General features: G+C 42.5%; 2 protein-coding genes across 2 annotated transcripts in view; both read right to left on the bottom strand.

The window, feature by feature from the left end:
- The window catches only part of LOC143712732 (cell adhesion molecule CEACAM5-like), a 131,996-nt gene that overhangs the window by 42,404 nt on the left and 61,841 nt on the right, over nucleotides 1-27,751 (bottom strand). The gene's annotated exons all lie outside the window — the stretch shown is intronic.
- Nucleotides 13,762-27,751, bottom strand: part of LOC143712738 (high affinity immunoglobulin gamma Fc receptor I-like) — a 65,466-nt gene continuing 51,476 nt past the window's right edge. Inside the window, exons 9-10 of the mRNA XM_077204747.1 lie at nucleotides 17,872-17,919; nucleotides 13,762-17,431 (exon numbers count right to left, since the gene is read on the bottom strand). Coding sequence (XP_077060862.1) covers nucleotides 17,424-17,431; nucleotides 17,872-17,919 — 56 coding nt within the window. The 3' untranslated portion in view covers nucleotides 13,762-17,423. The remainder of the gene's footprint in view (nucleotides 17,432-17,871; nucleotides 17,920-27,751) is intronic.

Below are 27,751 nucleotides of genomic sequence, written 5' to 3'. Positions count from 1 at the left end.
CTGTGCTGGTACACCTCACCCCCGAAGGCGAAACTCAGGAACTTCCTGTGTTGTGGAAGGATGGAAATGTGGAAGTAATCGTCTCTTAAATCTATCGTGACAAACCAGTCCTCGGATCTGATTTGTGACACGATCTGCTTGATAGTGAGCATCTTGAATTTTGGCTTACCTACCGAGCGATTCAATAGGCGCAGGTCTAAAATCCCCATCCTATTTTGGAACGATGAAACATCGGCTGTAATAGCCTGACTCCACACTGGGAGGAGGAACCCTTCTGAAGGAGTGCTTTCACCTCTTGTTCCATAACCAGAGCCTGCTCGGGGCCCACCACTGTAGGCAGAACCCCTCTGAATCTTGGTGGACGACACCTGAATTGGATAGCATAATCCCTTTCTATTGTCTGCAGGACCCAATGAGATATTCTTGGAAGGCTTTCCCACTCTGCCAGAAATTCTACTAAGGGTACCAGTCTCTCGAGACTGGCCTCTGGTGTAACTTGAGCAGCAAACGCAGCGCCCTGTAACGGCACACCGACAGGGAACAACTGGTCTAACCGCTCTGAAACCCTCCTCAGAGGGAGCGAGCGTCCCTCGGGAAATCGCTCGCTGGGACTGTCTGCGCCCCGGCATGAAGGCGGGGTTGGCAGAACAGGCCCCTGAGGGCACAGAGGAAGAATGGGCACCGTAGAAAGTGGTGAACACCTTTCCGCCTCGGTGGGGACCACCCTCAGTGTCCTGCGCGCCGTGGCGCCAGGACTTCTTCTTAGCCGAAGCCTTCTTAGCTAATATAACTGTCCTCAGATCAGTTCTATTACTGGGAGATTTCGGCTGAGAGTGCCGTGGCTGAGCCCACTGTCCAGCAGGGGGAGCACGAGACACGACACTCTGCTTCAGCGCCCTATATGATGAGCTCCCAGACGGCCGGGGCTGCTCCCGCCCAGCAGCCCCAGGGACATGAATTTTTAAAGGGAGAAATTTCTTAAAAGCTGTTGTTTGCTTTTCCTTCTCCTTGAATTTATCGATGACAGAATTTACAGCATCGCCAAATAAACCCAGGGGGGAGAGAGGAGTGTCTAAAAGGAAAGCTTTTTCTTTTTTTTTTATATTTGTCTGATTTAACCACAGATGTCTTTCTGCGGCCACCAGAGCTGCCATAGATCGACCCACTAGCTTGGCCGACTCTCTGGTTGCGCGCGGGGATAAATCAGCAGCCTGACGCAGTTCGCGAACCACGTCAGCACTGACCTCCTCACTCTCACTCACGTCCCTCAGCAGGTCAGCCTGGTATGCCTGCATAATAGACATAGTATGCAGACATGACGCAGCCTGACCCGCCGCTGAATACGCTTTACCCACAAAAACCGAAATATTTCTAAGAGGCTTGGTGGGTAATGCCGGTGCCTTAACAGATGACGCAGCCTCGAGGGAGAGAAAACTCGCAAGCGTCTCTTCCATGCGGGGCATAGCCGAATAACCATATGATTTTGCCCCCACAATATTAGAATATGTTGAAGTCTGGGGACTAAACACTCTATATGACACCGTTTTTTTCCACGATTTCGACACCTCAGTGTGGAGATTGGGAAAAAACGGCAAGCACCGGCGTGGAGGTTGCACTCGTGACGGCAAAAATCTCTCATCTAATTTTGATTTAAAAACAGACTCCTGTCTAGTCACTGGCCATACAATGCTGAGTTTTTCTACAGCTCTTGTTAATACCTCCACTAGCTCATCACTTTCGGGAGTGTAAGGTGGCGAATCCTCCACATCTCCCTCATTTATAACTGGTGCCTCAGCCCGAGCGGAAGAAACCGCAGCGCGTGCTTCCGAACACGGGAGTGAGGCACTGGATCTCATAGGTGAAGGGAGAGATAAGGCAGAGCCCGTCTCTAACCCCGCTGAGAGATCCATCTGCGGTCCCCACGATACGCGTCGTCGCTCTGCCTCGGCAAGAGCGGGACCCGAATCGCGGGGAGCTCGCACCGAACCGCTCTCCTCGAAGAGCGCCCGGCGGGAGCGGAGCGTCCTTAATGGCAGACGCTCGCAATGCTCACAATCAGCACCCTCGAGAGCTGACTGGGCATGCTGCACTCCCAAACAAACAACACAAAGAATGTGTGTATCCCCACTCTTAAAATAACGCGAGCAGGGAGGGACACACTTCCTAAACTGCTGTTTGTTCGCCATATCTCTCTTAATATATATATATATATATATATATATATATGTATATATATATATATATATATATATATATATATATATAATTGTTTGTGTGGTGCAGAGTATGTAAAGACAGACAATATTCACACAGGGACAGATTCACATATAGCGCGACTGAAGGCACAGAAAGCTGTTGCGCTTGTGTTTATGGGGTGCTTTATAGTTTCCTGGTCGATGACGTCACCCGCCTATGACGTTCCATCTCTCCATTGGGCTGATTCCATACGTGCTTCATGACGCACAACGCAGGGGCGTTCCCACAGCGTTTGACGCAGCTAGAGTTCCCTTGAAAGGGAAAGGGGTTGCTGTTCTCAATATATATGCTGCCACTTGGTAATATTATAAGAAAACATGGAAATAATTTCCACTGTTATGCTGATGACACTCAATTATATATTTTATCGACCATATATATATCACGACCAGATGAAAACACTAACTTATCTAAATTGACAGAGTGTCTTAAAGATTTAAAATGCTGGATGACGTGTCATTTCCTGCTATTAATATCAGATAAAACTGAGATATTACTTATTGGTCCAAAAAAACTACCACAAAATCTCGTACAATACAACTTTAATTTAGAAGGATTTCCTGTTGTCTTTCGAAAACCATATTTCATATGTTACAAGAACAGCCTTTTTCCACCTTAGAATCATTGCTAAGCTATGTAACATGCTATCTGTTTCTGATGCAGAAAAGTTAGTTCATGCATTCATGACCTCGAGACTAGATTACTGTAATGATTTATAAGCTGGCTGTCCTGCATCCTCATTAAATCAAGCTACAGTTACTGCAAAATGCAGCTGCTAGAGTTCTTACTAGGTCAAGAAAATATGATCATATAACACCAATTTTATCATCTCTACACTGGTTAACTATTAAGTTCCATATCAATTACAAAGTATTACTACTGACCTATAAAGTCCTAAATGGTTTAGCACCTGTGTATTTAATGGACCTTATATCGCCCTACAATCCATCACGTTCTTTAAGATCACTAAATTCGAGGCTTCTGGTCATTCAAAGTCCACTAAAGGAGGGAGGGCGTTCTCACATTTAGCTCCTAAACTCTGGAATAGCCTTCCTGATATTGTTCGAGGCTCAGACTCGCTGTCCCAGTTTAAAACTAGATTAAAGACGCATCTCTATAGCCAAGCATTCACATAATGCTTACCTTTTATACTACTGCTGAATCAGATCGAATGCATTCATATTATGAACAGCAGCTATGCTAATTATTTCTCATCTGCTTTTCTGCTGTTATCTCGGGACTAGCATCCCGAGGTAAATAGCTTTTCGTCAACTCCAGTTTGTATCCAGCCTCTCACGGAGACTTCAGATCCCCCAACAACTGCGATGAGATGACTAGACGCCTGTGAAGAGACGACTCGACGCCTGTGAAGAGACGACTCAACGCCAGCGATATGTTATGCCCTAAATTAATTCATGATTAAATAACTGTATTTTTCTATGTACATTTCTGAAATGCACTTTCTGTAAAGCTGCATTGAAACAATATGTATTGTGAAAAGCGCTATACAAATAAATTTGAATTGAATTGGCAGTCATTGAGTCCACATGTGATCGAGAAGCCTGCCTCATGGGCATGAGTTAGTCCCACATGTTGGACCAACTTCATGAGAGTGAAGGTTTTTCTTTGGCACTTAGGGCACTGGTGTACACGAGGGCGTAAACAAGGCATTTAGAAGAGGAGGTTTATTACTCTAGTTACAGTCATCTGCAGAGGCTGGTCTCCCTTCACATTCATTTTTGCAATACATCGCTGGAGAAAGGTCAGAGTGTTCTTGTTTTTGGGTTGGTATTCAAGATTGAAAACAAAATACGAATAAAACAATGAGATCGTTGCTTCCTCTACCTTCATGCCTTCACACACCTCAACCCTGTCTACCTTCAGGGAACAGGAGCTTCGTCCCCCAAATGTGGACTTCCAGTCTTCTTGGGTCACTTTTTAAATAAAATAAAAAATAAAAACACTTGAGTGCTAGAGATGCATACCTCTCCCATCATAATGTGATGATCCACATCTCTTTAAAAATGACTGGCAGGAGGATGAGCGCCGCTCTGAAGTCCATTCCTAGAAGAGAATCAAGAAAAATCAATGCTTTATTCATCCTCAAGGAAATGAATATTATGATTGTATCATTATAAATGATTTGTGTGAGTACACTCATAAGCTTTTTGTAAGTACCTGGTAGATCCTCAGTCAGCACTTCTTCTCTGGCCTCCAAGTACTGTTTGGCTAGTGGAGATTTTCCTTGAGCCAGGGCAAGCACATTGGGAACAATCAGGTTAAAGCCATCAGTGAAGCTAATGCTCGCTGTGGAGTGGATACGACCCACCTCCTCCAACAGCTGCAGAAAGACAAAGAAAGACAATTAAGCACCTGACCATGAGGGAAAGGGGATTACAGAGTATTTTAACACGCTATGGGGAGTTGTGACAACGCAAAGTGGAGTATAGTTCTAGACCAGGGATCACCAACCCTGCTCCTGGAGAGCTACTGTCCTGCAGACTTCAATTCCAACCCTGTTCTAACACACATACATGTAATTATCAAATAACCCTGCACAGCTTGATTAGCTGGTCCAGGTGTCTTTGATTGGGGTTGGAGCTAAAATCTGCAAGACAGTATCTCTCAAGGAGCAGTGTTGGTGATAGCTCTGTTTAAACAAACCATGTTTACAAAATCTTCAGTTCCTAAACTTGGCAGCATCAACAAGGTTCAGGAAGTGAGTCTATGAAAGCTACAGACAGTTGAAGGGGGTGGGGCCGGACTCACTTGCTGAACCTATGTGTGATGCTGCCAAGTTTAGGAAGTGAAGATTTTGTAAACATGGTTTGTTTAAATGGTGCTAGTATAGTCTAGAAAGCCAGACTTATTTACATGTTTTTATAAAGGTCTAGTTGTTCAGCCCAATGTTGTTCTAGGGTACATCTAACTTTTAACACTTACTCCTGAGGGTGTCTTTAAGAAGGGATATTTCTTCACAGTATCCTCAACACTCATTCCTTCTGCAATCTGCTTTCGCCTCCATGCAAAGGTTCTCTGCATTAGGTCGCGTACAATCACAGTGTCTGGCTGCATCTTGCTGTATTGTGTTTGTAGAATCTTAACACGACCAGCAATTGAAGATGCATCTTCCCCAAGAACATCAAGTTCCTATTGACAAAAATAGTAACCGAACAGAAAAATTAAAAAAAGGAACAGGCCAGGGAAGTGTGGGACAGAGACTGGGAGATTTGACTATTCTGTATTCTAAGAGAGGATGAGTGAAAGAAAGAGACAGGGAGGAGGAGGAGGAGGGGGGGGGGGGGTTGTTATGTTTAGCTGAGACAAGAGATTAGATAAGGATACAACCCTACAGTTCGACCCTTACCGCGGCTTGGCCTGCTTTTTGAACGAGCCTTTGAATAGATGGTCTAGCATTGAGTCAGTTAAGCCCAGGTGTACCGTCTCTCCATCCACTTCATTTTCTACGGAATAAATAGCACCTTGAATTTGATCATTACTCATGCATTATGGGTATATACACAGTAACTGGTTGTCCACATTTCAGAAATTCCCACAGATTTCATTTGTACCGTAGAGCAGTGTTTCTCATATAGGGCTACGTGTACCCCTAGGGATACTTTGGAGTATTTGAATTTTTTGCAAAAATACTAATTTTAAAAATATGTCAAAGTATGCAGAACCAGTGTAAAATCTCTGAATGCTGTCACTACAGAAGAGGGAATTTATTCCTGGGAGCCGTGGATGCGGGAAAAGACCCATGGACAGTGCAGCTACAAGTGAGACACAAAAAAGTGTGCTTTAAAGGGGTCATGTAATGCCATGTTTTGTACAAGTTAATATGAATATTTAGGGTCTAAATGAAAACTTTGTAATACACTTATTAAAAATTCTCATTAGTATTGTAAGAAAACACTCATTTTACCTGGTCAAAAACAGCTCTTTTTTCAGCACGCCGTTTCAGTGCATATGGCTTTAAATGATAATGAGCTTTGCACACTCTGCCCCTCTGTTCTTTGGGGCGTTTTGACAACGCACGTGGAGTGTTGCCTTGACAACAGTTGAGGGTATATTTTGGAACAAGAATAGTAGCGGGAATCTCTGAGGACACATCTGTGCAACCAATTTGAACCGGAGTCGGTCCCGGAACAAGATGACGGCCCCGAAGAAGTTAGACAATTAAGGCTCGAACAGGACGTTTCTGAATGGTTGGTTAACACGTTGTTCATTATTAAACGTGGGATTATGAATTATAATGAGAACGTCATAATGTTAACTTATATTAAAAACATACCGTAATATACCCTTAGTGTAAACATTAGCCGCATTCATCGTGAAGCGTGCAAGTGATTTGCAAAGATTAATATTTAAAGGTTAATAAAACGTTACACTCACATCTTCTGGAGGTGCAGCAGGAACACGAATAGCTTGGTACCGATTATTTTTTCAGGACCAGCTTCTTAGCAAAACCAGATTTACACTCACCCTTGTTTATAAAGCAGTCTGGTGATAAATGATTAGCGCAAACATAAAAGCATTTACGTTGATCGTTGGGAATATTCCCTTCAAAAATAAAACTTAGCCACTGTGTCTTCAGCGGTTCGAATTTAGGAACATAAAAATGACTGCTGTGTTCCTTATTACACCCAAGAACAGAACACCACAATCGCTTATGGCTCGTTTCCACTGAGCGTTACGGTACGGTACGGTACAGTACAGTACAGTACGGTACGGTTCGGTAAACCATGATCCGGCTAGCGTTTCCACCGCCAACAGTACCCTTACCTGATAGGCGTGCATGGTGTTTGCCCAAAGTAGCGATCAACGTAATTTTTGCGTGCAGAAGAAAGCGACATAGTAAACAACAATGGATGACATACAGCAGACCTTGTTCTTGCTTCTCGCTTCTCGGCATGTTTGTCACAAGAAGACAAGCGCCAACATTAGGCGTTTCTCAATACCAAGTACGCAAAGTTTGGGCTTGCCAAGACCTGCTCAGGAGAATGACTCGCGAGGACGTCAGTCCGGTAATTCTGCTAATGGAACAGCGCGTTCTTGAAAGCGCCACTCAGCTCGCTCTGATACTCTGGTTAGCCAGCAATAAAACAAAATATGTTATAAAACACCACTCTGCCTCTTTTCGTTTTCATTTAAATACAGTTTAAACATTATAGGCACGCAAATGTGGTTCAGGCAACGCGCATTGATTATATTCACTGCATGTATAACGTTAGCCTATTTATAACAAAACTAAATATAAAACACAATCTTGCCTCTATTCGTTTACATTTTAAAAATATTAAACATATTCCAGGCAATATGTGCATTTGTACAAATGTAGCAATAAACAACATTACAGTGATAATCTTGTAATAAAATAAAAAATGACAAAACTCAACCCTATCTCTTTTTGTTAAATTTCAGTTTTATCAATAATAGCCATTATAAAAGTATAGGTAAAAGGTTCAAGAAGCTATACAATAATAAATAAAGCAAATGCAGTCAAATATATACAAATTCAGCTTCACTTAGCCCTCAGCCAAAACAATTGGCCAGGGAATGAATTATATATTCATGAGAACAAATATCGCCCTTCAGGTCTACTCAAGACAAATTATTTTTCATGTTCAACCACTACAGAGACGTCAGAGTCAGCGGCAAACATCAGAACGACTAGCCGAGGAAAGGCTGCTCCGGGCGGGGGAACATGAGCGCCGAGCGCCCGGTGATCGCCTGGAATGGATCTCATAACCTGGATCAAATGATCATAAATCTTTATAAATAAACCACAGATTTGAGCTTCAAACAACTACATTTCATGGCACAATAACAGTAGTATTATATTTCAACTGTATATTAAAAAATGGCACTTCTAATGTCATTCCGCTTGTAGGTACGCGCAAGTGATGATACTCTGTCAACCAATCAATATTCTGCAGTGAGTCTAGCTCCATCCTTTAGTACCGTACCCCAACGGAAGGGTACCCAAAAAGTGGTACGGTACGGTTCGGCATTTTGGTACCATTCACAACTTTTGACAGTGGAAACGCAAATAATTGCGTACCATACTGTACTGTACTACACCGCTCAGTGGAAACGAGCCATAAAACGCCATTCTGCTCCAGTGTATCAACAATGGCAGACTACGATGACAGCTCGGTCAGGGCGGGTCTTTGTTGAAACGCTGCTGCCAATTATCAATCGTGGGATGGGCGTCCGATCTAGTGACGTCACAAGATCGAACGGCTCAATTTGAGGCAGGGGAAAACATATAAGGAGATTAAAACAAAAACACTGGATGGATTTTTATCATTATATGATGGTTGTGTACAGGCACTGCCAACACACATTTCAGTACAATCAACTTGTAAAAGTGCATGTAGCATTTTTATGACACCCTTCCTTCACAGTCTCACTTGCCACATGGGGGTTAAGGGACGACCCGTACTGCAAGCTCTGTGATCAAAAGGGGACACTGGCACACATACTGTCAGTGTGCAAAACATCTTTAACCCAAGGTCGATATAGGTGACTCCACAACAAGGTGCTCCTGTCCCTCGCTGACACACTTGAGCGACAGAGGTGCAAGAAGAGGCTAGGTCGCACAGATGAGAGAAAAAGTATCACCTTCATTAAAGAGGGAGCCAGGCCCTTTGCAGCCAGGGCATCAGCAAAATCAGATCTGCTGCAAGCCACAAGCTCTTGGGAAATGAGAGTCAACGTCGGAAGGATGCTGCAGTTTCTGGAAGTGTGGTCCACACAGCCCCCCCCCTGTGACAATGAGGAACTTGTTCATGCATTTGTAACATTTAGACTTGACTATTGCAATAGCGTTTTTGCTGGGTTACCAAAGCGCTCCATTAAACACTTACAAAGAGTTCAGATTGCAGCTAAGCTGGCTTCCTGGATTGTTCAGAATTTTAATTCAATATCCTCTTATTAGTTTTTACATGGTACAATTTACCTTTCTAATATGTTGAATAAATATACTCCAGCAAGATCGCTCCGAACATCCAATAGTAACTTGTTGGTTGTACCAAAAGACATGGCTAAAAATTGGTGGGTCAGCCTTTAGTCATTTCAGTCCCAAGCTATGCAAAACAACCGAACTGGCAGCGCTGCAACCCTCATCAGAGAGTCGCCCCCCAGAGGACGCAGAGGAGAAACGATTTCTCGAAACCGTCCCTCCCCGGTATAGTTTATCTGTCTTTGCACGATGCAATTCTCGAATAGCTTCAGTGCTGACATCCTCACATTCATCCATGTCCTTATATGATTTACCCACCAGCGCTGCCTAATAAAATTAATTTATTATTAAAGATGGCTGGTGGGTAATGTCGGGGTTAAAAATGATGACGCCGACTCGGGAGAGAGAAAGCTCGCAAGCGTCTCTTTAACCCAAGGCACTGTCATACCATGATATTTAATACCCATAACATTAGTATAGTTAAACGTTTGGGTATTAAACACATAAAATAGAAACCGTTTTATTCCATGATCTCGACACCTAAGTGTTGAGATAGGGAAAAAACACTAGTCCCCGACGAGGAGGCTGAGATACAGAGTTTTCCTGCTTTTTTTAGATATATATATTTCATCTAATAAACTCTTTTTATTTCCACTCTCATAATGATCAGCTGTCCAGTAAATATTTAACTAGCAACAGCACTAGATAAAACCTCCTTTTAAAAGCTCCTCTTTATTCAACAGAGTTATGAGCTGACTTATTTATTGAAAACTCAAATATCTGCCTTTTTCTTTATATTTTTATTTGTTTTGTTCACTTTTTCTTAACAAAACACTAACGATACCAATTCCTCGGAACTGGAAATCGCCAGCACTGGATCTGGCAGGTGAAAGCTGAGATAGGGCAGGGCCCGTCCCAACCCCCGCTGTCAGATCCGTTTGCGAACCCCAAAATGCGAGTCGCCACCGTGCCTCGGCAACAGCGGCCCCCGCGCGGGGAGCGCGAACCGAACCGTCCTCCTCGAAGAACGCCCGGCGGGAGCGGAGCATCCTCACGGACCGCTTCTCGCAATGCTCACAGTCAGCTCCCTCGAGAACTGACTGTGTCATGCTCCACTCCCACAAAAAGCTGATGTGTGTGTTCCCACCTGTGATATAACGTGGGCAGGGAACAACACAAGCTGCTTGCTCTCTTTTGCCATAATATATATATATATATTGAAACTTGACAGACAACAATAAATATGACAAGGACAGAATACACAGATCGCTTGCTGAAGGCGCAGAAGCTGTCGCGGTCTGTTTTCAGGGGTGCTTTATAGCTTCCTGGTCTACGACGTCACCCGCCTATGACGTCTCGCTCTTCCATTGGACTGATTATACACGTGCTTCACGACGCAATCAGGCAGAGTGTTCCCACCGCGTCTCAACGCAGCTCGAGTTCCCTTGAAAGGTTACAAAAATGAGGATAATTAATAGAACACAGCTGACACATATAAACTAATAATTACTGTAACCAAGGAGACAGATTAGTGGCGGGGATCTGGACAAAGACATGTGACAAATGACAACAAACTGAAGTCCATGAAAACACTAAACAGAACATAATGTGCCATAATGCCCCCTCCCGGTAGGCGCGAAGGAGATGGCAATGGGATGACAGAAGCAGGCAGATGGGACCGTCGAGGCGGCAGATGGATGTTACCAGATGTTGCCGACCCAGAACGCGACCAGGACGATAGCCCATGGTGGTGTGGATGGAGGAAGAAGACATAATGGTGATTTGATGGTCATCATCCTTGTGACGATCGACAGACAGGCAGCCGCTGAAAGAGCCCCTCGCGCAGATGTAGAGCAGAGGAAGCAATGACAAGGCCGATGATCTAGGCGGCCGCGACAAAGCCGCAGGGACGACTCCCCGAGAAGGAAGCGGGGATCCTGAGGGCTGAGCACGAGCTGGTGTGACCGAGGGAAGGTGGAACTTGTCGGAGCCGAAGGGTTGGAGCTATAACTATAACTAGTCAAAAAGTTGACCATTGTGACACCTCCCTAATTGTTATATTAATATTATATAATTTATATGCAACAAGGACAGCAAATACTTTGCTAACCTAAAGGAATTGTGCTTGCAAAATGCTTTTGGCTCAGGAAAGGTTACAACAGGTTGGAAGTTAAAAAATTTAACCAGCTCAGTGTCAGCTACTTTCGTGGTGTAACAGTTATACTTATGCAGAGAGCTGACGGATGCATGTTGCTAAATTATTGTCAGTTTGCAGTACTGCAGTGTTATCTATCTTCCGCAGATTTTTTTTTTAATTTTTGGGGAAACCCAGATTCGTTTTTCAAGATTCTTTGATGAATATAAATTTTAAAAGAACAGCTTTTATTTAAAAAAAAAAAAAACTTTTGTAACATTATAAAAGTATTTACTGTCACTTTTGATCAATTTAATGTATCATTACTGAATAAAAGTATGAATACATTAAAAACAAATCTTACTGACCTCAGACTTTTGAATGGTAGTGTGTGCAACCACACACAGCCTACAGTTATAGAATAGTGAATTATATTACTTAGTGTACAAATTGTTTATTGTGACTGTTATATTTATGCCTGTCATGACAACTCTCTGAGCATAACCAATCCGCTTGTGCAATAGTTAATGCTGTGAATATAATCAGTTTGCGTTAAGGATCCATCAGTCTGCACCATCTAGAGTTTCTTGACAGAACTTGGATTTGTAATCCAAGATTAACGTTCCTACTCCTTCAAAACAACAATTAATTAATATCTATATGATAATATGCACAAATAAAGTAAATAATGTGCCGGACAAAAAGTCTGGAACATTTACGATTTTTTAAAATGTTTTTGAAAGAAGTCTCTTATACAATATCCTGATGAGTGGATATTGTAGTGTTGTATTGCTAAATCCCCCGACCACTGAGACCACTCAGTCGGTCTGAGACAGCGAGACCTAGACAAGACCGTCAGGTCCAAGACCAAGACCAAAGACTGTCAAGGCCGTGACAAGACCGAGACCACGTAAAAGTGGTCTCGAGACATACATCACTACGGCGTATACCTGCGGATCATGTAGACCACACCACTGGGCTATCCAGAACAGGAAAAATAGGCCTTTGTCACACTTCCTATATCCAGTAAGTGAATCAGTGTATCGCTACTTCCGGTCTCATTGCAATGCAATCACAACTAATGGCTGAATCCCCTCGCCAGTGTTATTGCAGCGTACCCAGCTGCTCTAATTCTAAACAACGACACCCTTACCTAATTTTTCACGATTTCCTGAAACAACAGGTATTGAGGAATGCATGGGTGAGACTGATATGGTGGGACGAAGGTCCTTCTTTTAAAATAATTTGCGGGAGTACGTTCGTGTGTAGTATGCATTTGGAAAATGATGATATTTACATCTCATATCTTCAACCTGCTGACATGTTCCCGTCCAAATATGCATTATGAATAATAAATACATTTGGTAACACATTAATCATTAGTTAAGCAGCTAAGCATTACAAATGTACACACATTTATTTACAAAGGAGATTTAAATGCTCAGTTAAACATTTTTATGTTCTGTATTTTTTTTACTTTCTACTTTCTATTTTATTTAAAAGGGACAATGCACATCAATTACTCAAAATGTAAATGCGCCAGAAAATCTAATTTTCATCTGTAGTCCCTTATCACTGTGTTGTGTTTGTTTCCTTTTTCTGTTTAGAAGATAAATTAGCCTTTAAATCTCCTTTGTAAATCCTTTACGAGGCATACTGTACATAGTCCTCACTTTAGATGAGCTCACCAAAAGAGTTAACAGATCACTACTAAATGCTTTACAACTACCTCAATTTACTACATTTACTTACACTTAAGCGATCTTATGAATCACTAACAACTAAATAACTATAAATAATGCTATACTTCATTTAGAAATGATAAATTGATCATTAATAAAGTATGAAAATACAATTATTAAACACATAGATATGCTTATAAATAAAGAACAAAGCATTTATAGCTGTATTTATAATACAGCTGTATTTATAATATAGCTGTATAACTGCTTATTAATGTATACTAATGCTTTATAAATTATGAATTAACTGTTTACTAATGCTTACCTAATGATAAATAGCGTGCAGTTATTATCAAGGGTTACCGTACATTTATTTCCCAACTAAACTGCTGCAGTCCAATGCTCGTCTTGACCAAGACAAAATTGACCATGGTTTATATTATAGTAAAAATGTAGCATGTGCTTTTTCACAGATTGATTACCACCCATATTACCACAGTTTTACTACAAATAGCAATGGTTAATTTTCTTAAGAGCAGTATTAAATAGATGAATGAATGCGCGGAAAATGCCTTAAAGAAATTTAATAATGTTAAACATTTAGGCTATTTAATCTTAAACAGCAATGCGTTGACAGTGTGACTGAATAATAAGAATTTTGGCAAAAATATGTGAATTACATACAGTGAAATGATTGTCAATAAAAAAATTACACAGAATAATACAATATACAATACAATATTTATTTATAGGGCACATTTTAAAACAGCCAGGGCTGACCAAAGTGCTGTACAAGGCAGAAGATATAATGCACAGGACAATAAAAATAAGCAAATAACACTCAGGGAGAATTAAAAGCAAGAGAAAATAAAACATAAGAGAAAATAATGACTAAAATATTTAAAATAATAAAATAATCAATTATCAGGTCTCTCACACTGCAAAGTCACGGTCACTATTTGGACTAGCACTGACACCGTGTGGTGAAATTATCACATATTTTTAGGAGCCACGGCTATCTCAGATCATCTTATGTTAGATTAAAACGACAAGTTCTGTTGATTTTGGAAAATTCTGTGCACAGTAATCATCAGAAAATCTCTTCTGTCTCTGAAAATGTCCAGATTTTGAAATCACCCTGCGGATGCTAATTTTAAGAGGTGTGTATTCTACTAGAGGATTACAGCACGTTGGAAATATATATAACCCGAAGAATCGATACACTGCTTCGACGAGCACTTACAGTAACCAGTTGTGACAAAGGTCTATAGTTTATGTCATCAGAGCTATCACACCAGGGCATCAGCTTCAGAGCTATCTTGAGAGAAAGGCAGGGCTGACACTCCCAATGCTGAGACGGATAGGCTACTTCGCTCTCATTATCAGGAGAAAAATGCTACTTAACTATATAACAGCTCATCACAGAGACTCAGTGCACTAGAGAAACTCCACAAAGCTTCCCGATTCCTTGATTTTAGACAGAAAATTCAGTTTGCTTCTCAGGAGGATGACTCAGGTAATATGATCCTGTCCTAGTCTGGAATATGTTTTTGCACAAATTCTTGACTGGATTGCAAAATGATTGCATCCAAAGTAACATTCAACCTGTTCCCACCATTCGAGATGAAGTGTTGCTGGAAAAACAATGGCGCTTGTTCCAAATAATCTGAAAGACAAAACAGTCTTCAAGTCTCAAAAAAGTGGTACTGTTCATGCTGTACAATTAAACAAGCTGGTCTTTGAGCCAAAATGTCCATATAAACAGCCTAAGTTTGATCTAATGTCACGGCTAAAAAGCCTGAGTGATGATATCATACAAATGAAAGAAATGATCCAACTGCCTTTATCAGATCAGATCAGATCTCATCTCAGGGTTCCCAACAGACATTAGGATGGACCCGGGTCCAAGAGCGGATATCAACAGCATATATACAGCAGTCCATGCATGTTCAAGTTTAAGTTTATTGTAAATTCTACTATATGTACAGGACATAGGCTACAGAAGATTGAAATTCCGTTTCCCTCTTCATTTATGTAGTTTGTCTCATCATTATTGTTGATCACGTATGTCTGGACGCCAAAGCCAAAAAGTGCTCCAAAAAAAAAAAATTCCCGGAGACGGAGAGGCAGAAAGAACACACTCTTTTTTTTCTTTATTTTACAAAAGCAAATTTTTTTTTGTTTCGATTGTAAGTGGACACATAAAAAAAGTAGACATTTAACAGTTTAAAAAAAATATTTCTTAAAAAATAAACAAATTCTTAAGTCTCTATGACCATAAATTGCGGAGTAGGCCTATTTCAAGTATTTTGCTGCTATGTGATTTTGAAAAGTGTCATTTTATTCTCTCTATTGCATAATCTTCCGCCACACCGCGGCTCATTGAGAGCGGTTGAGAGCTGGTATATAGGAGATACATTCAAGTGAAACATTGTAGTTAAACAGATTCATAATCACAATACTGAAATTACAGTACAAAGTTAGAACTGAAACAATTGTAGACTTCTATTATTGCATCAAATTTATGCAAAGTAGGATAAACGTTAACATTGTGTGCCTAATTTTTCTATGATTCAGAAAGGCTATGCATGTCAATAGGTTATGTGTCTTATACTTCCTGTTATTTTAGTTTGTTAGTAGATTTATTAAATAAAACATAACAGAGAAATAAATGAAACTAAATGATCGTAAAATTAAAACATTGATCAGGACTTGCTAACCGATGTTAGTCGATCTTATCTTCAGAATTTCTGGCTCTACTTGCCATCTTTAGATGATGTAAAAAATAATTTGTTAAACATATTGGGAAAAGTCTAAAACAAAAAAAAAATTACAAAACAACTTTAAGACCTGGCTAGTTGTTAAACTATGCTGCTAGTTGCCATCTTGGCCGGAAGCCGCGTCCTATCCAGTAAGAAAGCGTGCAAGGGGTAGTGTTATGAACAATCAGACACCGGTAGATCCAAACGCAGTGTGAGTTTATTCGCAGGGTAGTCAGACAGGCAATGGTCACAGACAGCAAACACAGTATAGGAGACAAGGCAATACTCAGAGTCAGATAACTAGGCGGGAAGTCAGAGGCAGGCGGCAGACGAGACGGAATCCGGGAAACAGGCGTTGGGTCAGATACACAGACTGGAACAGACTAGGCAAAGAAACGCTCCGAGATGTATACAACAGTGAAACAAGACTTCGCAATGGGTAATCATGTGAGTGGGGTTTTAATGTGTGTGGAGCTGCGTGTGTAACTAGATGCAGGTGTGAAGGTGATCAATGGAAACAGGTGTGTGCATAATCAGTCCAGGGTGTGTGCATGAACAGTCCAGGGTGTGTGCGTGAACAGTCCAGGATGTGTGCATGAACAGTCCAGGGTGTGTGCGTGAACAGTTCAGGGAAAGGCAGAGCAGTAGTGGAGCGCCCTCTCGTGGCAACTGTTATATATTTACAGATATTGGTGAGTGATGTATGTATGCAGTTTCCGACGAAACCATCTCGCTAGGTCTAAAGTATAAACACTTACAAGCATACTATATTGAAGCAGGGATAAGACAAAAAGATTGATAATGTATTGACTCATCATTTTGTTAATCTTAAACAGAAAAAAGTTACATAGTGTATCTTTAAGTTATCTTTGTGTAAATAAATGATTTAAACTATTTAGAAAAATGTCTGTCCTGTCATTTCCTCAAGATAGATTGAACCTAAATGTTAATTAGAATTCAATGCATATTGTTATCAAGTAGCTGGTGAAGGCATTTGGGTAGTATTATAATACAATTTTGACTTCGGTACACAGAAAATGGGTGTATTTTGTTTTTGAAAACCAGTTGATTGGATGATCAAATGAAAGTCTAGCTTTGTGTTAGTCTTGCATGTTTATTTGGATGTAAATAATCCAGAACCAACACACTAAAAACACAAAACACACTCACACACAAAAACAATACCTCAACAAAAAAAAAATGTGGGTAAAAACATATTTTTAAGCAGGTGGCACATACAGTAGAAAACAATGTAATATTTTGTTTAATATGCAAATGAATTACAATAAGACAATAATCTAGTACATGTATTACAATTAAACAAACAAATGAAACAAACCATATAACTTTGAATACTTCTGATAATTTAAATTTTTTGCCCCTACAATTAATTAGTCTTAATTTAAGGAAGTATGCGGTCTCCACAACACTGCAGTTTAATTCTACATTTTCTGAAGCTGTAAATAAGCTAGTTTTCTGCCTTTAAAAGCATTCAAAAGTGCAGCTGCTACTAGACAAAGTGCCATGCTGCTAATTCAATCTTTTTAATACAAGCATGTCATTTAGCTGCCTCAGTGCAAAAATAGAAACTCCATCATGATGTTGATTGCTGACTTTATGGTTCAGATTCCTGTAAGGTAGAAACATGACAGTGAGTTCAAAATCTGTTTTTAGAATAATAATAATTTGGTATCCGAAATAATTTATATAGCACTTTTCTCTGCACTCCAAAGCGCTTTTTATAGTTTTATCATACTTGAAATTGTTAACCTAGAGTCTGAAATAGTTCATCTAAGGTTTTGAGATTTCACACTGTACATTTAAAAACCCTGGATGGGACTTTTTATTTGCATATTTACAGGGATAATAACAGTGATTATTATTTACGAGGTTGTTTTTATGACAGTACAAAGTGCATTACTATTTAATAAAAATAGAGGCAGTTTATGACCCAGGGTTAAAAGATGTTAATTCAGGCTTAGTGTGAAACACTTTTTAACACCAAGAGCTATGACTTTTAAGACCAAGTTCAAAATGGCTTTAAAATTGTGTAATTTAACATTTTACTACCTTTAAATGATGTCAGGCCATTAGCTTCTGCCGCTGGTTGGTCTTCATCTTCAAGAAAAAATTGTAAGAGTAATTTGTGATAACTGATTTCTGAGATTACTCACTTATTACTCAGAAACATTATTATACTCCTGTATTTTGTATACACAAATAAAGGTTCTTTATTGGCATTGATGGTTCCATGAAGGACTTTTAAAGGACAAGTTTGGTATTTTACACTTAAAGCCCTGTTTTAAGATAGTTTCTGATGAAATAGAACGGATAAGATTGAAATTTGTACAAATGCTGCTGTCCCGAGAATTGTAGGTGCTAATACAGAAACCGAAAATTCTCGGGACAGGAGCATTTGTCCTAATTTCAATCTTAACCGTTCTATTTCATCAGAAATGATCTTAAAACAGGCTTTAAGTGTAAAATACCGAACTTGTCCTTTAACATCAGTGGTACCTTTTCATTGTACTAAAGGTTCTTTTCTTTATAGTGCAAAAAAGATTATTTAGTTTGTTAAAATGTTTGTCACAAAAAGTGAAAAAATTGCTGTTTTAAAAACTGATCACTAAAAGTTATTTGGTTCCCTTTCAGTCGGTCACTTTCAACATCACGCCGGAATGTACCGACGAATTGGGATCTTGCCTGAGAGCCTAATCACCTTTGAGTGATTTGCGTCGCGCGCTCTGCCACGCAGCGCGGGTATAAATTCGGAAGCGGGTGCACTCACAGTTCATCTTTTCGCTTCGGAGCAGAGAACTTGTGTCGTTCTGATGCAATCATCTGTTCAAATTATTTACTACGACTCAGGAAGAAGCTCTGCTTACCAGTGTTGGTGTGATGGTGCTACAGCGGTGGTCGCGATCTGAAAGAGCATTTCCTGCTGTTTCAAATGGAGCCTAAAAGAGCTTTCCTTGCACACTGCAGGGCCGTTTTCTCTGTGCGCTTCAACTAACTCAGCTAACACGGGGTCTTTTTAAAGTTGTTATTCCACCCATGCATTTGTGCATGCAGTCGTTCCTGTCCTCATCTGATGGCCATGGTAGCTGTCTCACAAACCTGGGCACAAGCATGCTGAGACAGAGTTCCTGGGTGATTTATATAAAAGCATAGCCGTGGGTCTACTTGACACTGTTGGGAGATCGAGGATCTCAGTAAAATCCCCATTGACCTCCAGCTCATCAGCGTGTCGTGTGCCATCAAGGCACACCCAGTGCGTCACTCCCTGCTCTAGATAAGGATCCAGATGCCGATTGCTGCATCGGAGAGAGGACTATTACGCTTTGGAAATGAATATGATGCTGAGCTTCCCACAGTCAAGGTGTGCTCATGCTGAATCAGATTAAGAGTTGACAGCCATGCCTTCTCTGGCTGCTGCATGCTCGGTCTCATTCTGGCGCCGCCAGCTAAGGAACAACAATGCCAGTCTCAGCTGCTAATCCCCCAAGCGGTCAGTGGAACACCACCCCTGAGACGTGTGACCCGGAGATGGAGCTGCTCTTCCCCTGGAGGAGGGCCGGGTGGAGAATCTTTTGTTCAGTTTGGTTTCTGTTAGTCACTGGCCCCACAGGCAGCGGTACCCTAATTTTCAATTTTAAGAGCAGTTTCCTCTATCTCTGGGTCCCAAGAGGCCGTGGTTGGCGGTGCACGACGCTATGCCTTGCCATCCTCAGCCTCATCTTTTGACGCCAGCGGGCAGCAGCATGTGCTTCAAGGACGCTCCTCGAGGAGGAAGCCTCCTCACGCCCCCTCTGCCCAACCGTGGAACCAGATAAGTATTGCACCGCACACTCAGACCCCACTTCGGGACGCTATGCCTTCCGAGTCGGGTCCCTGCGTTCCACCTCGCTGCCCCACTGCGGGTACATCTGTGGTTCTTCTGTTCGCCGGTGTCCCCCAAAGATTATAGACACTCTGTGTAGGACAAGGGTGCCCCTGTCTTACAGACAGAGATCACAGTTACACTGGCATAGCCGGTACCTCCAGCCAATATGAAGACAAGGTGTTATAGCCTCTACTTCGTTTTACCCAAGAAAGGTGGTGGGTTACTGCCAATCTTGGACTTGTGAGTGCTGAATCGGGCCCTTCATAGGCTCCCGTTCAAAATGCTAACACAGAAACGCATCTCGGGGTGCATCCATCCCCTAATTTGGTTTGCAACGATCGACCTGATGGATGCTTACTTTCAAGTCTCGATTCTCCCTCAAAACAGACCGGTCCTGCTCTTAGCGCTCAACAGCCTGCACTTCCGGGAGAATGGAGAGAATAATTGCCGCCATCCAAAGGCAGCTGATTTGGAGGCGCTTCGGGACCGCACAGTTAGACCTGTTTGCCATGGACACGTCTCATTGCCAGTTGTTTTACTCCCTGACCGAGGGGACCCTCGGCATGGATGTGCTTGCACACAGCTCGCACTGGGGCCTACACAAGTATGTGTTTCCTCCAGTTTCCCCCAAATCCGCCTCGCTCTCAACCCGTACCCCCTTGGGATCTCTCGTTGGTGCCAACGGCACTGCAGAGAGCCCCCTTTGAACCGCTGCAGTCAGTAGTGCTTCTGACTGTGTTGGCTTACATTAAGAGGGAAGGAGACCTACAAACATTTTCATGTCACCGAATCTTGCCCATTTGTTGTGATCCCTACGGTGATCTCATGTGTCATCTTCCACGGTACGGCTTCCCTGACGGTGAGTCCGTGTCTTTCCCTTGGCAGAGTCTGCTCTTCCATCCCTTCTTCTGACATCCCGTTGTCATTCCCCTAAAACTAGGCCGGAGCTACCTCAGAGACATTCCGTATTTCACACTGCCCTAATAGCCAGTTCATATGATACCTCCTAATGGGTAAGATGTGGTTTCCGCAGTGTCCTTTTCCAAAACTTGAAAGGGCATGCTTTCCCAGTGTTATCCAAATAGTCTTGTTGAATTGTTCATGGGCAACAGCAGAGCTCAACTTTCTCTGTCCCATCTTCCACCCCAGGAGGTGCGCTGGGAGGTACAGCAATAGTGGTGCTTTGTTAGGGATCCCAATTTATCTGTACGTTCCGGCGTGACCATAGGTTAAATTGGGCCGGAGCGCACCGGAGCGCAGCTCCGCCTCCTCGGGTCCACAACACACCCTGCCGGAGCTCAGCTCCGTCTCCTTCAGCACCAAATATTGTTATTCCACTTGAATTATTTTCCATCTCCTGGTAAATACATGGCATATGAGACTGAATAATTAGCAAGACTACACAGAGGCATCCAGGCTACATGGAATTATCAGACGTCATAATGCATTAATCGCTGCGTTCTCTGGTTCAGCACCCCGCCTACCAGCGCCGTTACCATGGAAACCCGCGAATGGCTAGATGCAGCGTTTCTCAAAGTGTGGGGCGCGCCCCACTGATGGCCAATAGAGACGGGAGGAATTTTTCCTTTTTATGCATTTATATCTTTATTCGTTCATGGCGAGTCCGCGTCGTCAACTTCATCTTTGCAGCGACACAGAAAACACCAGTTTATTAATAAACAATTAAATGTCTCCTTGCTATTTTTTACACATTCATAATAATTACTTTTGCTGGTTCTTTGTGGTAAGCTTTATGCGTGCGGTCGTGCGCTTGCTTGAGTGCGGCTATATAACGCTCATTGTCCTGTATAGCCTATTTAAGTAATTAAATCAATATAAAGGGGCGATTTGTCCACTAATGGCTTAAATTAACAACTACTAGTCGACTAGAAAAAAACTTTAGTCGGAAGCAGCCCTTATTCCACATATTTTCAAACCAGCAGGCCATTCTGGGTTAAGCGTGCGACACTGAGCGGTATGAGCGAGCGGAATGGAATATTCAGAAATGCGCTCTCCGCTCACATGCTCTGATCGGAACAAAGGAATATTAAAATAATTAATCATTAGTTTATATCTTATGAAAATGATAAGTGTGCATTCTTCTTCCCTTTGCCACACCATATTACTGTGAGATGGGCTTTTCAGCTGTTGCTTCACTGAAAAACAAAGTAACCTACAGATCTCAGCTGAACATTAGCATGACTTGAGAGTGGCAGTATCAAGCCTGCAACCCTGCTTTGAGAAATTGTGCAATGCAAAACAGGCTCATTGCAGCATACACATTTTTGGCACTTTTATTTTCTATATTTTTGAATTTCATACAGCGTTGAACTTGACACAATGTTGACATTAAACTACCGTTCAGGGCCATTGCTTAAGGTTGTGTCTAGGGTGTCTGGACAACCACCGGACGACATACTCGTCACTGCCCTGAAGCGCGAAAATCAGCCTTTTAAATTCAACCGCTAGATGACGATGGGCTCATTGTGCTGTCTCATTCTTTATCGAGCACACGTGAGTATTTGTTTTTATTTACCAATAAGATACGTAATTATTCAATATATTATATATATATAGGCCTATCTAGCATTACATTTTTTTTTTTTGCCAGACCGTCGTCTCGCAGTGGCTGAATACACTCAGCATTCAGCAACAACGTTCAGCATTCAGCAACAACAATGTTGCTACAGCCATGTTGCGTCTTACAATTGTTACAATGTTATCTGACATTAAGTGTTTCTGCTTCATTAGAACCTATTGTGAGGAAAAAGCTTAACGTGGTTTAAAGTACCTAAACAACAATCAGTGATCACCAAATTTCTCTCTCATTTTACTCCTGAGAGAGAAATTTGGTGATGATCGATGTTTAGGTACATTAAAACACATTAAGCATTTTAGAATGTGCCACTTTCAAAAAAAGATTAAACAGCTGATTTTGTTCATTCAGATGCTGAATAAACATTGATCTATAACATAAAGCGGACCCTGAAAGATTTTTTTGGGGTTAATGGCAGGCACAGATTTATAAAGCAGAGGCCCCTGGGCACAAAATCATGGAGGCCCCCCCAAAGACACAGACCTTCAACGGGCCATATCTGCTGCTAAAACTGTTTTCCTTTAGTGCACCATTTTGCGCTGTGACGTTTATATTTGCAGCGGAACAGTGGATGCGGCTTTGAAATCGAGTGCATTTGGACTTCTTGTTCTAAAAGGTCTGTAGTTTTCAGAAAAACAAGATAACGCCTTAAATGATGCCCTTTTCACCATGTCGATGACTGCGCTGTTTATGAGCCCAACTTCATATATACTTGGTGATTTAAAAATCTGATACATCGGACGATATATGTATAGGCCTATATTATTATTATTATTATTATTATTATTATTATTTAAATCCAGAAACATGTAACAAAACATAAACAGATTTGTAGTTACTTATGAGTCCTCAGCATCACTAAAATAATATAATGCAGTTTGAAAATAAACGGGTTTGTTTTATTGTCACAACAGAACAGATGAACATCAAAACGTATTAAAGTTCTGATAAATAAAAGGTATAAAAATACAAACTTAAGCTATGAAACTTAAAGTCCTTTGAACAAAAACACAATAACAAAAGAAAGCACAAAGCCTTTCTTTAAAGTGAATTTCGTTTTGTATTAATTGTATCTTAATTTTAATCAATGTTTCATCAACCAATTGCCTGGATTTAATAAATAAGAAGTAAATATTCCGGATTCAGGACTTATCAGCTGCGCGCTTGCAATAGTCACAAGCTCCACGCGGTAACTTACGTGACAGATGCTGGTAGCAGAGCAATCAATTCTGTGAATTACAATGCGCAAACCAAAAGTAATAGGCTACTTACTACCCACAGGATGAAGAAGGGTTGACTCTCCACAGAATAAAATATTCATTTTATTTTATTTTTCGTGTTCGCATTTATGAGGATAAACAATGTTACGGACGTGACAGTTATCCGTTATGGACATGACTGCTCTGAAAGCGGCACTAAAAGTAAAAGACTGCTTTAAAACATTTTCACAAAGACCTCAAACAGAAAGCACAAAGCCTTTCTTTAAAGGGAATTTCGTTTTGTATTAATTATATCTTAATTTTAATAAATGTTTCACCAACCAATTCCCTGGATCCGGGCATCTAATAATCAGGGTTTTTAATAAGGGCTAAATGTAATAGATAGGCCTACATTTTGAGGCTGTCAAACTGGAAATGCACGTCAACACAGTGCTGGTGCTAAGGCTCAGGCTTATCTAAAATAGCAAGGCTGGATGTTGTGCTTAACTGTCTTTGCATCACCGCAGGCGCCGCCAGGCTCTTTACTTTTGTCGAGCCGACTTTTGAAAAAAGCAGAGATGGTTGGAATATTACTCCTAATTAAATCCTATCTGCTGTCCTTCTCCCTTTTAGCTTTGCGTTTTGTGGCTCTGCTGCTCCACCGTTTTTTATCCATGTTGTTGGTGTTTTCAATGTCCTCAACTCTCTGTTTTTCACACTATCTTCTACCGCCTGTTTTGCTGCTATCAACAGTTTCCACGGTAAGCTGACTCGTCATCATCCGACACAGCCGAAAAACTGATCATGATACTTTTTTGTGTGTAAATAAATTGTTGTTAACACATAATCATACACACAATCACACACGTATCAATGAATTTTAATTGAATAATAAAAAAATTAAAAAGGATGAGGCCACACAGTTAGTGGGGGGTATTGGAGGCCCCCTAGAGGTCGGAGGCCCCTGGGCACCGGCCCAATCGGCCCGGTGGTAAATCCGGCCTTGGTTAATGGTGCAATTGTCATATCAAAATAATGATAGAGATTGAAGATGTAAGCCTGTGCAATGTCAGTAATTTTGACTTTTGGAACTATGCATTTAGTAGAAAAGCCCTAAAGAAATACACAACCAGCAACCCAGTTCTCAGCAATGGTAGTGGTAGCAGCAGCAGCCCAGTCTCAGCCCACAGCAGTGGTAGCAGCAGCAGCCCAGCATCAGCCCTCAGCAGTGGTAGCAGCAGCAGCCCAGTGTCAGCCCCCAGCATTGGTTGCAGCAGTGTTAGTAGCAGCAGCAGCCCAGCATCAGCCCTCAGCCGTGTTAGCAGCAGTGTTAGCAGCAGCAGCCCAGTATCAGCCCTCAGCAGTGTTAGCAGCAGCAGCCCAGCATCAGCCCTCAGCAGTGTTAGCAGCAGTGTTAGCAGCAGCAGCCCAACATCAGCCCTCAGCAGTGGTAGCAGCAGTGTTAGCAGCAGCAGCCCAGCATCAGCCCTCAGCAGTGGTAGCAGCAGCAGCCCAGCATCAGCCCTCAGCAGTGGTAGCAGCAGTGGTAGCAGCAGCAGCCCGGCATCAGCCCTCAGCAGTGGTAGCAGCAGCAGACCAGTGTCAGCCCTCAGCAGTGGTAGCAGCAGCAGCCCAGCATCAGCCCTCAGCAGTGGTAGCAGCAGCAGCCCAGTGTCAGCCCCCAGCATTGGTAGCAGCAGTGTTAGCAGCAGAAGCTGCCCAGCATCAGCCCTCAGCAGTGTTAGCAGCAGCAGCCCAGCATCAGGCCTCAGCAGTGGTAGCAGCAGTGTTAGCAGCAGCAGCCCAGCATCAGCCCTCAGCAGTGGTAGCAGCAGTGTTAGCAGCAGCAGCCCAGCATCAGCCCTCAGCAGTGGTAGCAGCAGTGTGAGCAGCAGCAGCCCAGCATCAGCCCTCAGCAGTGGTAGCAGCAGCAGCCCAGCATCAGCCCTCAGCAGTGGTAGCAGCAGTGGTATCAGCAGCAGCCCATCAGCCCTCAGCAGTGGTAGCAGCAGCAGACCAGTGTCAGCCCTCAGCAGTGGTAGCAGCAGTGTTAGCAGCATCAGCCCTCAGCAGTGTTAGCAGCAGCAGCCCAGCATCAGCCCTCAGCAGTGGTAGCAGCAGTGTAGCAGCAGCAGCCCAGGATCAGCCCTAAGCAGTGTTAGCAGCAGCAGCCCAGCATCAGCCCTCAGCAGTGGAAACATCAGTGTTAGCAGCAGCAGCCCAGCAGCAGCCCTCAGCAGTGGTAGCAGCAGCAGCCCAGCATCAGCCCTCAGCAGTGGTAGCAGCAGTGGTAGCAGCAGCAGCCCAGCATCAGCCCTCAGCAGTGGTAGCAGCAGACCAGTGTCAGCCCTCAGCAGTGGTAGCAGCAGCAGCCCAGCATCAGCCCCCAGCAGTGGTAGCAGCAGCAGCCCAGTGTCAGCCCCCAGCATTGGTAGCAGCAGTGTTAGCAGCAGCAGCAGCCCTGCATCAGCCCTCAGCAGTGGTAGCAGCAGTGTTAGCAGCAGCAGCCCAGCATCAGCCCTTAGCAGTGGTAGCAGCAGTGTTAGCAGCAGCAGCCCAGCATCAGCCCTCAGCAGTGGTAGCAGCAGTGTTAGCAGCTGCAGCCCAGCATCAGCCCTCAGCAGTGGTAGCAGCAGCAGCCCAGCATCAGCCCTAAGCAGTGGTAGCAGCAGCCCAGCATCAGCCCTCAGCAGTGGTAGCCGCAGTGTAGCAGCAGCAGCCCAGCATCAGCCCTAAGCAGTGGTAGCAGCAGCAGCCCAGTGTCAGCCCTCAGTTTGCAAATTTGTTGGACTCTGGCCCATATGAACACTTCAAAACCAAATACTCGTTCATATTCCTATCTAATAATGTACTGGGATGTGAAATATGCAGAGATGCAGGGTCACCAGGTGTGCTAAGATCTGGTTCAAACAAATACACTTTTTCATCAGAGTGGCAATATGGCAATATGTTAAACCTTATGGGGATACTAAAGACAAGCAGATGAAATCGCTAAGAAAAAAAAGATGCGACCACGTAACCTCGCATAGCCACAAATTAGCCGAGTCGATCTGTGAAAAAAAAGAAGTATATTAGATGCCAGCTTCCTAAAAGCACAACAAGAACAGCTGTGCACCACTGAGAAGGTACTTAGGATGGCATATCACATTGCCAAAAGAAATCGCCCATACACAGATAACCCTTCGCTCATCGACCTACAGCGCATGAATGGTCTTAATATGGGGAGAGTTTTGCACACTAATGTCACATGCACAGAGATTGTTAATTTCATCTCAATAGAAATGAAACATGCCCTGATGACCAGCATCAGGAATACAAGGCCCAAAGTGTCCATCCTGATAGATGAGAGCACGACACTAAGCAAAAAATTTTGTTTAATTGTATACGTTTGCGCATCAATTCAAATTTCAGACGAACTCAATTTTTTCTTAGAGGTTATTGAGCTAGAACAGAGTACTGCAGATGGCATCACTGATGCAATGCTCAAGTGTCTCATGGACAATGGGTTAGATGATGAGTTTCTGAAGCAGTTCTTTCTTGGCTTCTGTTCAGATGGGGGATCGGTGATACTGGGTAGAAAAGCAGGGGTGTATGCAAAGCTAAAGGCCAGATATCCAGCAGTGGTTGGCTGGCACTGCCTTAATCACAGGCTAGAGCTGTCAGTTGGGGATGCCGTAAGGAGCTGTGTGGAAACCAACCACTTCACCAGTTTCCTGGATAAGCTGTACGGTCTTTATAGTCAGTCCCCAAAGAATTTGAGGGAACTGGATGAGGCTGCATCAGTAGTGGACACACAGTTGAGAAAAATAGGCTGTGTGTTAAATGTGAGATGGGTTGCCTCTTCTTTCAGGACAGTTAAAGCTGTCTGGAATATGTATGGTGCTTTGTATCCGGAACTTTATTAGTGCTGGTAAAGATACATCCATGACCTAGGCTGAAAGGTGCATGTACTGTATGACGGGCTTGCAGCTAAATTATCCTCAGAGGGTTTTGTTGGAAATTTGGGACTAATGTTGGATGCTCTAGAAGAGCTTAAAGACTTGTCTGAGGCATTACAAAACAGAGAAATTCGTCTCTCAGAAGGTTTAAAAAAAGATAAACGGCAGGCTGATGTTTTCTTAGCAATGATGGAGACACCAGTTCCTCATTACCAGATTGCCCAGACTGTCAGGCTGTTCAGAATGGTGTTTTTAAGGGGGTTCCATTGAAAACTGGTGGGAGACAAATAAAAATCAATCACAAAAAGTTTTTTCATGCACTCAGTAGTAGCAT

This window comes from Siphateles boraxobius, unplaced genomic scaffold, assembly GCF_051911475.1.
Source record: "Siphateles boraxobius isolate OS27281-9 unplaced genomic scaffold, OSU_SipBor_1 50, whole genome shotgun sequence".
Classification (NCBI taxonomy): domain Eukaryota; kingdom Metazoa; phylum Chordata; class Actinopteri; order Cypriniformes; family Leuciscidae; genus Siphateles; species Siphateles boraxobius.
The sequence above is the reverse complement of the archived record's forward strand: the minus strand, read 5'-3'. Positions and strand labels throughout refer to the sequence as shown.